The 14,703-nt window shown below is 41.2% G+C and overlaps 1 protein-coding gene across 1 annotated transcript in view; it reads left to right on the top strand.

Moving 5' to 3' along the window:
- Nucleotides 1-13,675, top strand: part of ARMH3 (armadillo like helical domain containing 3) — an 87,455-nt gene extending 73,780 nt beyond the window's left edge. The window contains exons 25-26 of the mRNA XM_078599570.1: nt 1,632-1,748; nt 10,380-13,675. Coding sequence (XP_078455696.1) covers nt 1,632-1,748; nt 10,380-10,472 — 210 coding nt within the window. The 3' untranslated portion in view covers nt 10,473-13,675. The remainder of the gene's footprint in view (nt 1-1,631; nt 1,749-10,379) is intronic.
- The last annotated feature ends 1,028 nt before the right edge of the window (nt 13,676-14,703 follow it).

Below are 14,703 nucleotides of genomic sequence, written 5' to 3'. Positions count from 1 at the left end.
GATTAAAATGGAATTGAATTAAGATCCCGTGGTGTTGGCGAATGCTCAACGGCAATTACAAATGGCCTTGCTGCAAAGTAAGCCTGTGTTCATGATCGTGCACTTGAAGCATGCTAAACGATCCACGGCGAGCATCGTGCAGAGTTTAGCCCCCATTAATCCGAAGCAAATGAAGATGTTGGGTATGGGGCTAACGGCTCGTAATTACATGAAGCCGCAGTTCCCAACCTGTCGTAAGCATACCCCTGGAGCTACATGTGGCATCTCTTGGGGGTAAGTGAGACAAATTATGTGATTGGCAGTGGTCTACGTATGGCCACTTGCAATTTGAAAGCTGTGTGCTCATATGCCAAATGGAATTTGGTGAACGTGTACACATGTGCTCTGCTTGCACTCTCTTTTTCGTTTTCCCATGTATTCTGCATTCATTTACAGATGAACTGAATATGTTATTCTAAATCTCGTTAGCATTTCACAGCGAGCGAATATCAGCTTTCTCTCGTAGTGTCATCGTAGTTTAACCATAATGATGACTTCTGATTAGCACGGTTGGCTACGTACGCTGTGAAAGGAGTTCAACATACACATATACATTGATTAAATGGTAGAATACATGTGATTTTAATTGTTTTTTAAATATAAACATTCATTTTGAAATATGTAGTTCATTTTCTTAGGTTTTTTCGGTAAAGTCACGTAGGCAAAAACATTAAAATTAATAAAAGTAAAATAAAATAAAAATCACGACGTTTCGGAGGCAACACAAGCTTCCGTCTTCAGGTGGAACCGTCACAGCCACGACAGCTGTATCAAGTACATTTTTGATTTTTATTTTATTTTACTTTTATTAATTTTAATGTTTTTACCTACGTGACTTTACCGAAAAAACCTAAGAATATGAATCCTTGCAGTCACGAAAGCTTCAAATCTAGAATGTAGTTCATTGTACATTGATTTAGTGTTTCGTAAATGTTTTACGTTTTAATTACATACTCTTTGGTTCTTTCGGTAAAGTCACGTAGGTAGAAAAATAAAATAATATATCACGACGTTTCGATCACAACACAAGCGGTTGTCCTCAGGCGGAAAAAATAATCCAGCAGTGGAACTGCTGCGATCGAAACGTCGTGATTTATTATTTTTTAATTTCATTTTTTTACCTACGTGACTTTACCAAAAGAACCAAGGAGTATGGATTCCTGCAGTCAGGAAAGCTTCAAATCAAGTTTTAATTACAGGTAAATGTAATTTTTCTCTTTCGTATTTAAATGGTTTAACACATAGGCTTTCGCGACCAATATTTTTCATAATAAAAAGTGTCACGTTGTCTTTTGTCAACGTGACACTTTTTTGCTGATTGGCCGTGTCGGGTGGTGGAGGGTTACGACACATTTATAAATAACGCGATCTAACCCAAAAACGTTTATTATGAGTAACAGAGAATGGCTTGCCGACGACATAAGAGATTGGTGCCGGAAAGATGTGGCACTACTTGAGCACACCGACAGGACCAAGGAAAGTGGCAACAAACGACGACACGTGCAGTGGTCACGTACGGGCTATCTTGTCCCATTGATCGTGATGACGACTGATGGCAACAATAATTGTTGACGTGCATGCACACTCTCCAGGTGCTGAGTGTGGTGCGCTCCAACTACGACACGCTCACGCTGAAGCTGCAAGACAACCTGGACCACTACGAGCGCTACTCAGAGCAGCCCAAGGAGGCAGCCTTCTTCACACAGCTGGTGAGCCAACGCGGCGCCGGTTTTTCCACACTCGCGCCAGGGGGGGAGGGGGCAGTGCAATCTTCCAACAGCAGCAAACAAAATCAGCTTAAATGTCAAAAATCCCAAAAAATTGTCAAATGTGATTTCAGGATCAAATGAGTATTGAGGCAATGCTCATCTTCCGTTGGTAGGAATTCCACGGGCAAGTATATCCACAGGACAACTACTGTAGGCTTCCCCACAAAGTGGTACCTATTTTATCGATCCCAGAGGCATGATGGGCTGAGTCAACCCCCAACCAGGACTTTAACTTGGAATGTTTTGGTTGTGTGCCGCTCGCTCTACTTCTCAGCCACCTGGCCGGATGGCTCAGCCAACACCAGGCATGTTAAGATGCATCAGTTCATTGATTACATTTAAATATTATGCTTACAATGCCTGCATAGAATCGTGTGAGAATCGGTTCTGTAAAATATACACAAATACCTTGTATGTTACATTGAGGCTAACTTGAGACGGAAAGGGGATAAACGATAACCTAAATAATTTCGTAAAAAGGAGACAATTCATACAATTGCTGGAGGCTGAATAATTGCATGCCTCGTCAGAACCGTGTCATATCCAACACATTGTCAACACAGAGCCACCTTTCAGTAAAGTGTCAGCAACACTGCACGGTACCGTATACCAACACAAATACACTGTCAACAATCGTGTCATCTACGAATGCAGTTCCACTTCTGACAGCACCAACAGAATTATGTTTAAAAATTGTCTAGGTGCAGTGATACCATCTCCACCACCGTACCATTGTATTCTTGATAAACTGTGAACACAGCACTATCTTTCAACACATTGCTAAAAGTAACAAGTCCCCAAACAATTCAATTGCATCAGTTATTCACCCGAATGTAATTTTTTGTCGTAAAATATTTTGCTCGTGCTGTGCGATTAAATCAACAAGACGCGTGATGCATGCGGCAGAAAAATGTTGCGCCAATGAAGGAGATAAAAATCATTGTGAGGTCGATGTGTCCATGTCACATGTGGGATGGGCTCAGGTTTGTGGGTGGGCCCGATGCGGATGTCATTGGTTACGGCCTCAGGCAGAGTTGAATAATATTTGTGATTCTGCAGTATAGGGCAGAAAAATAAAAACCATCAAGCTCCTCTTGATTCTTTTTGACAAATCATCATGATACATATTTATATTATTTAAGAAATGCGACTTTAGGTAAAAACAGCATCACATCCTGATACTTCTTCGTCTGCTGTGGCTTTGCACGATGTTTTCCATGAAGTGTACTCGTGAAGGAACATCTGCTGCGTGTGCCCGAATCCCGTGAAGTGTGCAGTTGCGTTGTGTGCACATCCTTCAAATTGTGCAAGTCTTTGTGGCCTAATTCAATGTTAAACAGAATGGGAGTTAAATATTTAGTCCGTGTTTGCAATGAGTTCAACACTAAAGCACATTAACAATTAGGGTGAAAGGTATGAATGCTGCACAGCCAAAGATACCGTATTTCCAAAAGGACATGGAACAAGTCCGCTTAAAAACATGGTAAATGTTTTAATTTCACCAAGTTAATATGTCGTGGTATGCTTTCCATTGATTTTTAAATGTATAAAACTGTCTTTAAAAAAATACTACATCCGGGCTGACTACATGGCTTCAGCATGTTATCTACTGAAATAATAAATAATGTCTGCCAATACATGTGATAATTACCAATTTGGATCGTATTAAAGCTACACTGTAGCTCTTAAAATATTTTAACCTGAATTATTTAAGTACAGGAAAACCTTTCAGAGCGGAGGGGTTATGTTAATGGGAAACCCCGTGTTGGGCGAAATTGCATTCGACTAGTGCTGAACCTTTATGGGAAAAATAGGGTTGCGTTCCTGGGTTCGAAATGATCACCCTCTCTCTCTCTCTTAAACTAATTCTACAAGATTTCCCCCCTTTGTTATTGTACTTCGGGATGCTGAGTCACTCTCCATGTCTTGTGTGTGTGTACTATGGTTCTTTTGGTAAAGTCATGTAGATAGAAAAATAAAAATAAAGTGAATTTAAATATTAATGATAAAAATAAAATGAAAATTATACGAATTAATGTAGACTGTAGCCTGGTTCTTAATCGGAGTGAGTGTACTGGCAGTCTATAATGTAGACTGTAGTAATGGTTATTAAGCTGGGTAAGTGTACTGGCAGTCTATAATGTCGATTGTAGCCTGGTTCTTAACCTCGGTGAGCGTACTGGCAGTCTATAATGTAGACTTAGCCTGGTTTTTAAGCTTGGTGAGCGTACTGTAATTCTATAATGTAGACTAGCAATGGTTATTAAACTGAGTGAGCATACTGGCAGTCTGTAATGTAGACTTATTATTGGTTCTTTTAGTAATAAAAAAAAATACAATAAAATAAAAAATAAAGATAAACACACAAACAACGTTTCGATCACAACACAAGGAGGAAAGAGGGAGATGGTCACCTAAGGCCACCGTTTATAAAGGTTTAAAAAATGGGCGTGGCACAAGAGCAAAAGCGCCTGCGGTGCAACGAAGTGGGCGGGGCATAAGTGCCTTGGGGCAAGACAACAATAAAACGACACAAATTAAGCCATGACTTGACCTGTGCTCCCCCGACAAGAAAACACAAATCAAGTCACGACCGAAAGTGGTTGATGACATCTTTCCAATGATTGCTGAGTTTATAACCATCCTCTCGGTTGAAATTGTGTCTGTGTGTACTCTTTATTTAATATTTCACCTCAACACAAACCCCCCCCCCCCATCTCTATTCCTCTCCCCGCACCACGACACTCAACTCGCGCCCAACGCTCGCCCCCTAACGCCGTCACGTGAACGTTGACGATTCGCCACCTAGGCGTCCGTACGACTCACGCCCTCCACGACTGGACGGCGAGATGCACGCGGCAATGCGTGTCAACATGTGCGCTGTGCGTTAGCGTGTTGAGTAATACAGGTTTTGAGGGTTAGATCGCGTAAATATAAATGTGTCTAGGTTTTCCCCTTTTTTCTGGCAACAAAACAGGTGTTAAGATGTTAATACACCAAACTGAAACCTTTTACAATGAATCATGTCTGCATTAACCACAGATACTTGTGGTCAGAATGCAAACAAAAAACATACTCTGGTGTATTAACATCTTAATACCTGTTTTGTTGCCAGAAAAAAGGGGAAAACCTATTCTCATATTTTGGTACTGGCAAAAGAGATCCCATGATATAAATGTGTTGTTAAACCTGCCACCACCTGACACAGCCAATTACTCTTTGGTTCTTTCGGTAAAGTCACGTAGAAAATAAAATAATAATAGAATACGACGTTTCGGTTGCAACACAAGCAACCATCATCAGGTAAGAATGAATGATAAAACACAGACACGTGAACAGCATAGGCAGACACACATTCAGAGAGAGACACACACAAAGACACGCCAAGCGAGACACACACCAAGACAGCCAATTACTTAGGTTTGTAAATGTTGTGGATTTGCTCCCCAACACACCAGTGTGCTGTACTAGTAACGAATTGCATGTGCTGTGTACGTGACAGACCTTACTAATTGGCTGTCGGGTGGTGGCGGGTTTAACGACACATTTACGCGATCTAACCCAAAAAAACCTGTAATGGATGGGTATAGCCGAAACACGCGCTCAATAAAACCGAATTTGGTGAAGTTTTCCCGCGTTTAAATACTGAATTTGCATAGAGATGAGCGCTACACATCAGATTAAATTTCATCTTATATGATTTCCCTTGCGCAAGATTATGATTAAGGCGCTACGTTTCACAGACGGGTATAGTTTGTCAGGAGTCTGCCAAGTTGCTGCGTGGTATTACTCAATCAATTTATTTCCGAGCAAATTATTTTCTATTTGCAAAAAAATGGGTCTGTCGTGCCGGCACACGTGCGGAATCTTTTTCGAATATCCTTTGACGTCCATTGTAAAACAGCTGGCATTTCTCTTATGAATCACACTACGCACGCAGTATTATCCAGGGTGGCTCATGGGCTCAAACTGTAAACCTTTGCCACTAACGGGATAACGTGCAATCGCTCGGCCATGTCAATGCCCTGGTTTAGAGTTTTGTAAGTTTTTTTTTTTAAACATCTAGGAGAGGAAGCTAGACTTATTCTTATCATTTATAACACTTAGCGAAAATAATGAAATGAAAGGTCTTCACTTGAAATAAAATGTCAACTCGTGTAGCTTGCGTGTTTTGTGGCTGCAAATTGGAATATGCTTGTCCAGTCCTGTGGAATAAATTGGGTCAGGTTCTAATGGGCAAGTTTTGGGTAATATGATCATAAGTAAAAAAAAAAGAGTCATTGATGCAAGGCTGGATAAGTGCTTGCGTTTTCCCCTTTTTTCACGATATTTTACCGCCACAGTTTTTCACGACGTTTAATAATTTATTTCTGTAACGTTTATTTAACACTTCAGATTCATTAATTAAACCTTGGAATTGGCAGTGGTGGACTTTGAAAGCATGTGCTGTCACATGGAGTGATTGTGGATCTATTTACACCTCCCTTAACAATACAGCAGCAAGGTGAGCCTTCGGGCGACCTGATATGTGTATGAGCAAAACTGCTCCACAAGTTTCGATTTAAAGCTTTCGTGACTGCAGGGATTCATCTTCTTGGTTCTTTCGGTAAAGTCACGTAATGTTCTACGTGACTTTACCGAAAGAACCAAGAAGATGCTCCACAAGTATTCATGACACACTCCCAAGTATTGCTCCCGACAAAAAAAAAATGATGACATGTATTCTTATATTCATTTACAAAATACATTTGTTGTCAAGGGGGGTGATGTTGCTGTGTGCTTCTTATAATTAAGTATTTAATGAGTAATTGACCATACTTGGCAAATTTGAACCATGTCACCTGCCCACATGGCCTACTTTATTTGATTGTTCAAGGATCTTTAACTTCTGCTGTGAAGGAGAAGGCGTTGATGTGTGGTTTAATCCGTCTGCAGCATTCACCGGTGTGACCGCTGGGGCTGAAACCTGCGAACATTTGCAAAACTAGTGGCAAATGCGTTACCGCATAGACAACTTAGCCCATCATCTCTCACCGGGGACAAATAAAATGATAAATGCTTTGTGGGTTGTCCTCTGAAAGGGCTGGTCCCCACTGTGGCACTGTAGAATATTTTACCACCTCAGCTCCGGCAATGGATACGAACACCTGCTCTGTTGTTCGTCTGAGCTAAATAACATCAATATTTTAGTGTGTGTGTTTTGTCATTCTAGGTATATGATCATACATCTATTGTGGCTGGCATTAAAATGAAAGATGTGGCATCTCTCCAAATCACACTGCTACCCATTAGAGCATTAACTGTCTGGTATTTATTGTAAAATGGATGTGCAAAGTCTTGCAAAATCAATTGCAAAAGTGGAGCCATTGTGTATGTGATTGTTATGTCGACAAATACAAAAAATACCCACAATTAGATTGTTTTACTTAATAGTTACAATCTTTGCATGTGCACTATAATTTAGGTTAATTCATTCATAATAACGTTTTAAAAACAATTGCCAAGCGTATGAGGAAGGAATCTGGCTGTTTAAAGAAATCATCATTCCAAGCTGACTTATTAAAGTATGAGCCACGGCCGCCTGCCCGAGCAGCGCTTGGTCGAAATCCACAGCGGTGCTGTCATGTCGGTGCTGTCATGTCGGTGCTGTCATGTCGGTGCTCTGCCAGTGCTGTGTGATCGCTCAGACTCCTCGCCGGTGTGATTCACTGGCCTGTAAGAGCCCGAGGCCCGAACTCGCAGCACTGAGAGCTGCGTGTGGGCGATGGGACATCCACCCAGACAGACCCTGGTGACATGATCCATCACACGCACACACCTACATCATTCCGATGGCGTATGAATGTGAAACGGCTGAATCGCTGCGATTTTTTTTTTTTTACAATAGTTTAACATGTGCAATTAAATGCACCTTGGGTAGCGTACAGAGTGATTTATTTTCGCCAAATGGCAAAGCACTTTGGGTTGTACAGGTTGGAAGGTTTATAGGGCCTTAACTTGCTGTCCGTTTGCAAGAGGATATTTTCGCTTGCATAAAAATTGTGATGACTTGCATCCATGCCCTGGTTTAATTACAATGCATTATGGCCCACGTGATGGGATTTCACATATTAGACGATATTAAATTTGTATTCTATTTATGCTAAAATTTTACTATGACTTATATGGAAGACAGTTATTTCTAGGGTTAATCGCTTTTATTTACATGGAGAAATAAATGCTGTCTTAGCATATATTTAACAAATTACTGTAAAACATGCATTTGACTTCATTCTATAAATAAGCTTTTTCTGGAATTTTGAGTGTTTTTGGTTGCTCGGACACAATGAATTGGGGACGACATCAGTCCTTGCCATTTTAAAGGTAGTTAATCATTCATTCCTAATATTTCTTTTAAATTATGCGACGCTAAAACTCTAAAATAACATGATTTAAAAATTTATCAAAACATCTTTCTTAAGCCATCACTCAGAATTTTTGCATGCAAAAGTCAGCCCTGCCAATGTTTCCACGTGCAGTGCTGGCTCTCTGTAAAAAGCATGCAGACAGAAAATTGTGTCGCACCACCAATTTGTGGAATTCTCACGGTTCACCGTGCTATTAATCGATGCAGTGCTTCACGCTGCCGTATTTTTATTTAGATTAAAGAGTTTGAATGTTTTTTCCCACCCTATTAATGTTTCTGTATCTTAACAGTTATAGGCTTGCATTTGAAGGCTGTAAGTAGTGCATGAGTAGTGTTTACCGTTCAACTCTTCGAGGAGGTGAATAAGTGTGAATTGCGCTGTCAATTCTCTGTGAAGTACATCTGCCTCTGCTTTATTTTCATTGTGCATGCTTGGATTATTTAGGCCTAAGTTTGGAAGTAGTCTCCATATAAAATATGTAATACCTTTCCACGCGATTTTTAAAACATTATTTATCATTGCTACGGTTAAAGTAATTTCCTTCATTAGAAGCCTGGCTTATTTTACATGTGCAGAAATTGTTCCCTGGTGGCAAAGCTTCAGGCCGTATAAACAAGTTATGTATGTTGCAACATATTTAACGTGCATAATGAAGAACCAGGCTACTTTGCCGTGTTTGCAATGAAGAATTTACAATTGGCAAGACTCGTAGTTTTGTAATCTTCCAGCGTGCATTGTTGAGCGTGCAGCGAGTGCTTGTAGTAATGTTTCTATTGGCTTCATATACTCAGATTTCACTTTTCCTTGCTGGATTTTACATCGATATCATTTTTAACGATCTGGCTCCAGTGCTTGCTGTGTCTCGGGGGAGGGAAGGGGGGTGGGGGGTAGCTTGTGTGCTCATGTACCCTATCACAAACATGTAGTGACCCTTGTGTGTTGGTGATTGCCAGGGGTCTTAAGGCAGCTGGATAGCCCCTCGATTAGCGCGGGTTGTCACCACCTTGTCTCTTTGCTATGGAGTTGACGGTGTGATTTAATTGCTGCAGTCGCTCCGTGCTCCGTAGCATGGAGAGTAAACGGCGGCACCCTGGGACGCGATTTTTGACAGTGGGGACACCCTTGTATGTCCCATCGGTATTGAGGCCCAAATCCCACATTTGTAAATTCACGATACATAAAGTAAATAATGTACAGCCAATTGGCAATGAAATGTGAAAATTACTCACAAATATATTGTAAAATGCAAATCAATGCCCTTAATTCTATCATTACCCACATGACTCATTCAAAGAATGATGAAATATTTGTGGACTTCAAAAAAGGACATGAAAAACTCTATTTGAATTCTTCAAATATCGACTTCATTAACATGTCAATTAGTATTTTTTCTATTTCAACAACGCAATGTGAAAATCTCAAATGTTTTATATTTCGCTGGTGAGATTTCAGTTGTTTTACATGATTTGAAAACTGAATTTAAGAAATTAGTCTTGCAATTGTATAAGGCAGAGCAGAGCGTAATTGCTATTGCACTGCACTATGATCTTGCATCCTGGCCATGATGCACAATTGGTACGTGGTCATGCCTTGTTGGTCCTTCAGGTTGGCCTAGATTAAAATGACTGCTGGGTAAAATGTGTCAGCATCCTCACTGGGCAGACAAATATAGTCCAGAGTGTGTGATGTTGGCTCTACCTGAAGGTGTAGTACTGTACCAGTTTAATGTAGATTCTTGCTGACAGTTCAGCACCCTATAAAGACACTTAAAAAATCTCACTTTATTTTGTGTATAAGCATGCATGAGCCTGTGTGTGGAAAGCAGTGGCTGGTGCACTGCTCTGAATCCAGTGACCAGTATTTTGAGTCGCAGCCGCAGATAACAAAAGTATCAAGCGATGCAAGAACCTGTCCGAGGCCGACCATAGGTTGACTCGGCCTGAAACGAGTACCCTGGTAGAGTGTATCTAAATATCAGCACTCGAGAACGCAAAGGCGAAGTGTTGGCCACTCCTCGCTCTCGTGCACTTGGCGTAACTTCATCGGTTATCGCTAAAAGCGCTTTTGCCGCAACACTCTGTGAGGTTATACGGGGGACGTGTGTTGATTTGTGTGCACCCAACGTGAAATTCTCACCCGCGCGCGTGTGTGCGTGTTGCCCCAGGTGCGATCCATCAGCACGGACGTGCGCAAGAACCTGTCCCTCTACACCCTCAGCCAAGAGATTCTCCTCAAGGAGTTTGCAACCATTTCCTGAGCCTTCCCCTCCTCCTAACGTGGTTTAATACAATGCCGGGTACACCTTTTTTTAGGACAACCGCGATATCAAGATTGCTTTGCACAACGAAGCTTTGTGTAGCATTAATACTTAATTGACATTTCTCTCTTTCTTCCCGATTTTTTTGACATTTAACATCCTCTAAAAAGTATGCTTCCCTACTGAACAGCATAACATTCATGGAAGTTGACAGCTTTTCCAGTGTTTGGAATATGGAAATACAAATTAATGATGATAGTTTAGGGAAAATGGCTTCAAGTTTCACTGCTATCACATGTAATTGTGTGTAATGCGAATGCCGTTCCATTAACCAGACGAATTCGTTGGTTAACAATGTCAGCGTCGATACACTGACAATTACCCCTCCTTATCAACGAAATCCATCCTAGAGGAAACATGAACTATGATGGGGTGAAATTGTCCACACGATGTCTCAACCTGCATGCATGAGAATGTGTTATCCAAACGTGCTACGAAACAATTAAAATTCGCGAAAAAATTTCCACGTTTCAACATTGAAAGTGTGTGTCCGAGGCCGTCACGTCCAGGAACATGAATTTTTAAAGTGACAGGAATTTTCTGCGAAGCATTCACCGTCGATGTGCGTCATTGGTTTAAACCGACAACCTCCCCGCCAGCCTCTAATCCCTGTGTCTCCTCCGTGGCGGCATTACAGACTCTGCAGCACCTCACGTGGCTGTCGTGCAGTGGTTGGAGGCTTACAGCGAATGCGCTGCACTGACACCAGTGTAACTGACGGTGGCCCTTCATAATGGGGAAAAGAGCGAATCCATTCCCTTTATCATCAATATTGTCAGCTATGTGTACCAAAGATTGCTATTTGGTAGATGAATCGAACATGCTGACGTTTTCAATTCCAAATAGATGTTGTTCCTCCCGTAAATGACGACTTATTTTGATGGCGAAGTGCAGCACCGCCACTCTTTGTTGTGTAGTTCTCGTTCTCGATGACCGAGTGGAAAGGAATTGACGAGGCTGGCATTGAGGCATAAGTGCATTTTTATGGCCACGATCCTGTGAGCCGTATAAATACACGGAGCTCTTCTTGACCCAAGCCATGAAAGCCCTTTGAATCGTTCAAGTTGGAGAAGGGGACAATATCGTGACCAGGCGACGGAGGTCCATGTTCTTGCAAAATTAAGAGTGTGTTCAAAAGGTCACACATCACGATATGAACAGGATTCTGTATGATCGGCAACATTTTGTTGTGTCGTAGTGATATATTTGCATTATTCTGGAATAATAAAAGGCTGCCCACCAGCTTAGGGAAGAATTCCTTTGTCTATACAATCCCTACTAAGTCACATGCACTCGAAGTACATTTAAGAGGATCTGGTACACATAGTGTATCACCCGCAGTCTTCTTCTGCAAGGGTTAAAAGCCAAGATAATGATCCTCAGTTTACCGTTGTGCACGTAGAGGATATGCATGATCAAGCTCTTGCAATTCTGACACGAAGCTATGAACCATATAGCACAGTGGGCTCAGCTTGACTTACACAAAAATACGTAAGAAGTACACAGCCGTTTGTGCAAATGCAAGAATCACATCAGCATTTCCTGTAGAAATGCATTGTGATTCTCCTGTTTGTCTTCGAGCACCAAATAAAATGTGAGCAAATATGACCAACTGGCAGCAGCAGCAGCAGTGATAGACATCTTTATACCGTGATCATCATTGTTAGAACTCATCAGCACGACAGTATCGTCACCAATGTTCACTGCTGCAAAGTCTGCCTCTGGGAATCATGCATGTGGGGTGCCCACACAATCGGTTATGATGGGTTTTCTCGTAATTTACAGATTTCATTACTGTTAAGTTTTATTTTGTGGCCTTTTGATTCAAGGCATTGTTTGAGTGTTCAAATGTAATTATAAGGCCTGCACATCTCTGTAAAGCAATAGCTAGCATTGAAATAAGCTGACAAATATATAGAATATACATTTGAGTTCATTGTTTCCTCCTAGGATTAAGCTGTACAAATGTATATGTGTGCGCTTTTTCAGACTCTTGTAGAAATAGGGGTGTTAAAATGATATGTAGATGTATGTGCTAGAATAGTGTTGGCAATTTGGTTTTATGTTGATGTTTCTTCAAAAATGGTATTTTCTCTGAATGAAAAGGAACTTCTTGATACATTTCCACCAAGGGGTTCGTTGTTCAGGGTATGGTGACATGCCACATGCACCCTGATCCAACCTGGCTTGAAGAAACGACCCCATTGTTTGTTCTTTATATAATTTAGTCTATATATGACTTTCACATGGTGGACACAACTTATTTTAAGGTTTTGGCGGATCTGTATATATATGTTCAATCTGTAATCATTGTCAGCTGTTATCTCTCTACTGCTGGATCAAGGCCCTCCCAAACGCCATCATCTCTCGTGGTCTTGCGATTGCAACGATTCATCAAGCACCTGAACAAGAGCTGATTGCATCGCTCCATTTTTGCAATGGATGTCCCTTCAGGTGTTTGCCTTTGCCGACGAATAAATAAGCAATCATGTCTATTGGCCATCATCCCTCTCCAGAAATGCCTTCATCCAACAGTGGAGAGACCTTGGCTCACGATGAAGATGACAGTACGACGTTTCAGTTTGCATTTCTGTGTAATCTTTACCGATGAACCATTTTTCCACAATTTACGAATAAATCGGCATGCCTGCTACGTCATGGGCCACTCAGCACAATGTTGTCTGAGCACTATGCTTGATTGTTTACTTGATGATATTCGCTGATATGTCACCTTGCCTGCCGATCCACAATCTTGGTAATGCTGATCCCATTGTCCGTTCTGCCTGCTGCTTCTATCTGCAAACCTATCAGACGCTGTCCTCCCACATCTGTCTCCCCAACTCCCGTTTTCGCTTAGAGGAGTTGGTACTTCTTTTGCGGCACGTACCAATAATTTTCTTGTTCCGGATTTTGCAGACAGCTGCAGTGACGAACAGCTGCCATCATTTTTCTATTTTGGAATGTTTGCTTTGGGGTCCTTGTGTGCTCCGTCTGCTCGCATCACCGCACTCTCCTCCCCTCCAAGGAGTTTCTATGATTTATGTGAGAATGTCATCTAGTCCAGGACAGGGAGAACAAAATGTGAGGTTAGCCATGTATTGGCATTTGTTGTCGGCATTAAAAAGAAATCCGTGGCCTCTTCATTGTTTGTGGATTTCTGAAGTGTCCTAATTTTAAAAAAATATTTATGGATTTTCACAATCATGTAATCTCCGTTTTTGTAAATAATGAAATTTCGTTTTCCCGGTATTTAATTCCCACTCCTTGCAATGTGATGACTTCACTTCAGTCAGGGTTGCAAATTCGATTCGCTATTTTTTTCACGCACAATTGCGGTGAAAGCCAGCGGCCTCCTGTCAATGCAGGGTTAACCAGACATTATGTAAACTTTATAAAATGAAAAAAATGTATCTGTTTACACGCACGATGCAATGCTTTCATTGAGACGTAATAAAGATGAATACATTAATTGATGCGACTTCACACCCCTACAATTAAGACAATAATGAACGCCTCTCAAGCCCTATATAGTATTTTTTTATGCTCGTCAGTGATGAGAGTCAGTGTCTTTGCATTCCCACTTCCTGAATACTCTCGACACTGACAGCACAACTCAATGATCTCCAGCTCAAAGGACAATAGATGATTTTTGATGTCTCTCAACTCCCAATCTTTCAATGTTTCAGTATGTCCTCACATACCTCCACGTAGTGCGCTGAAAACAGTTGGCATTAAAGTGTACGATTCCTATAACTGCCCCCTTAAAAGCGAGATCCAATCATATTGGGTGGTTGTGTAGAAGTAAAAAAATGAAAATAATCGTCAGCCATGAGCTGTCCACTGCTGGATGAATGCCTCCCCAAGTCGTCATCCGTCACTTGTGTCGTGATGCAACAACTTATCCAGCTCTTTACATCACCTGATTGCATCACTCTGTCACCGCAGAGAGTAAAATACTGGTCTTATTTAAATCTGATAATGTGGTGACCTTTATTTCTGTATCGGCGTGAGGCCATGTAGAGTGTAGTTGACAAGACACCCTCGAAGGGTGACCTGTTTGTATAAAAAAATAGGCAAAAACTCCCTTTGTCAAGATTTTAATTATTCATAATGGTAGATTTTTTTCTTTCTTGCTAAATGGAGACTTTTATCTTGCATTAGAAAGTGGATA

Source organism: Lampetra planeri, chromosome 12, assembly GCF_965212315.1.
Source record: "Lampetra planeri chromosome 12, kcLamPlan1.2.h2, whole genome shotgun sequence".
NCBI classification, from domain to species: Eukaryota; Metazoa; Chordata; class Hyperoartia; order Petromyzontiformes; family Petromyzontidae; genus Lampetra; species Lampetra planeri.
Note: the sequence above shows the minus strand (reverse complement) of the source record. Positions and strands in the feature narration are given on the sequence as shown.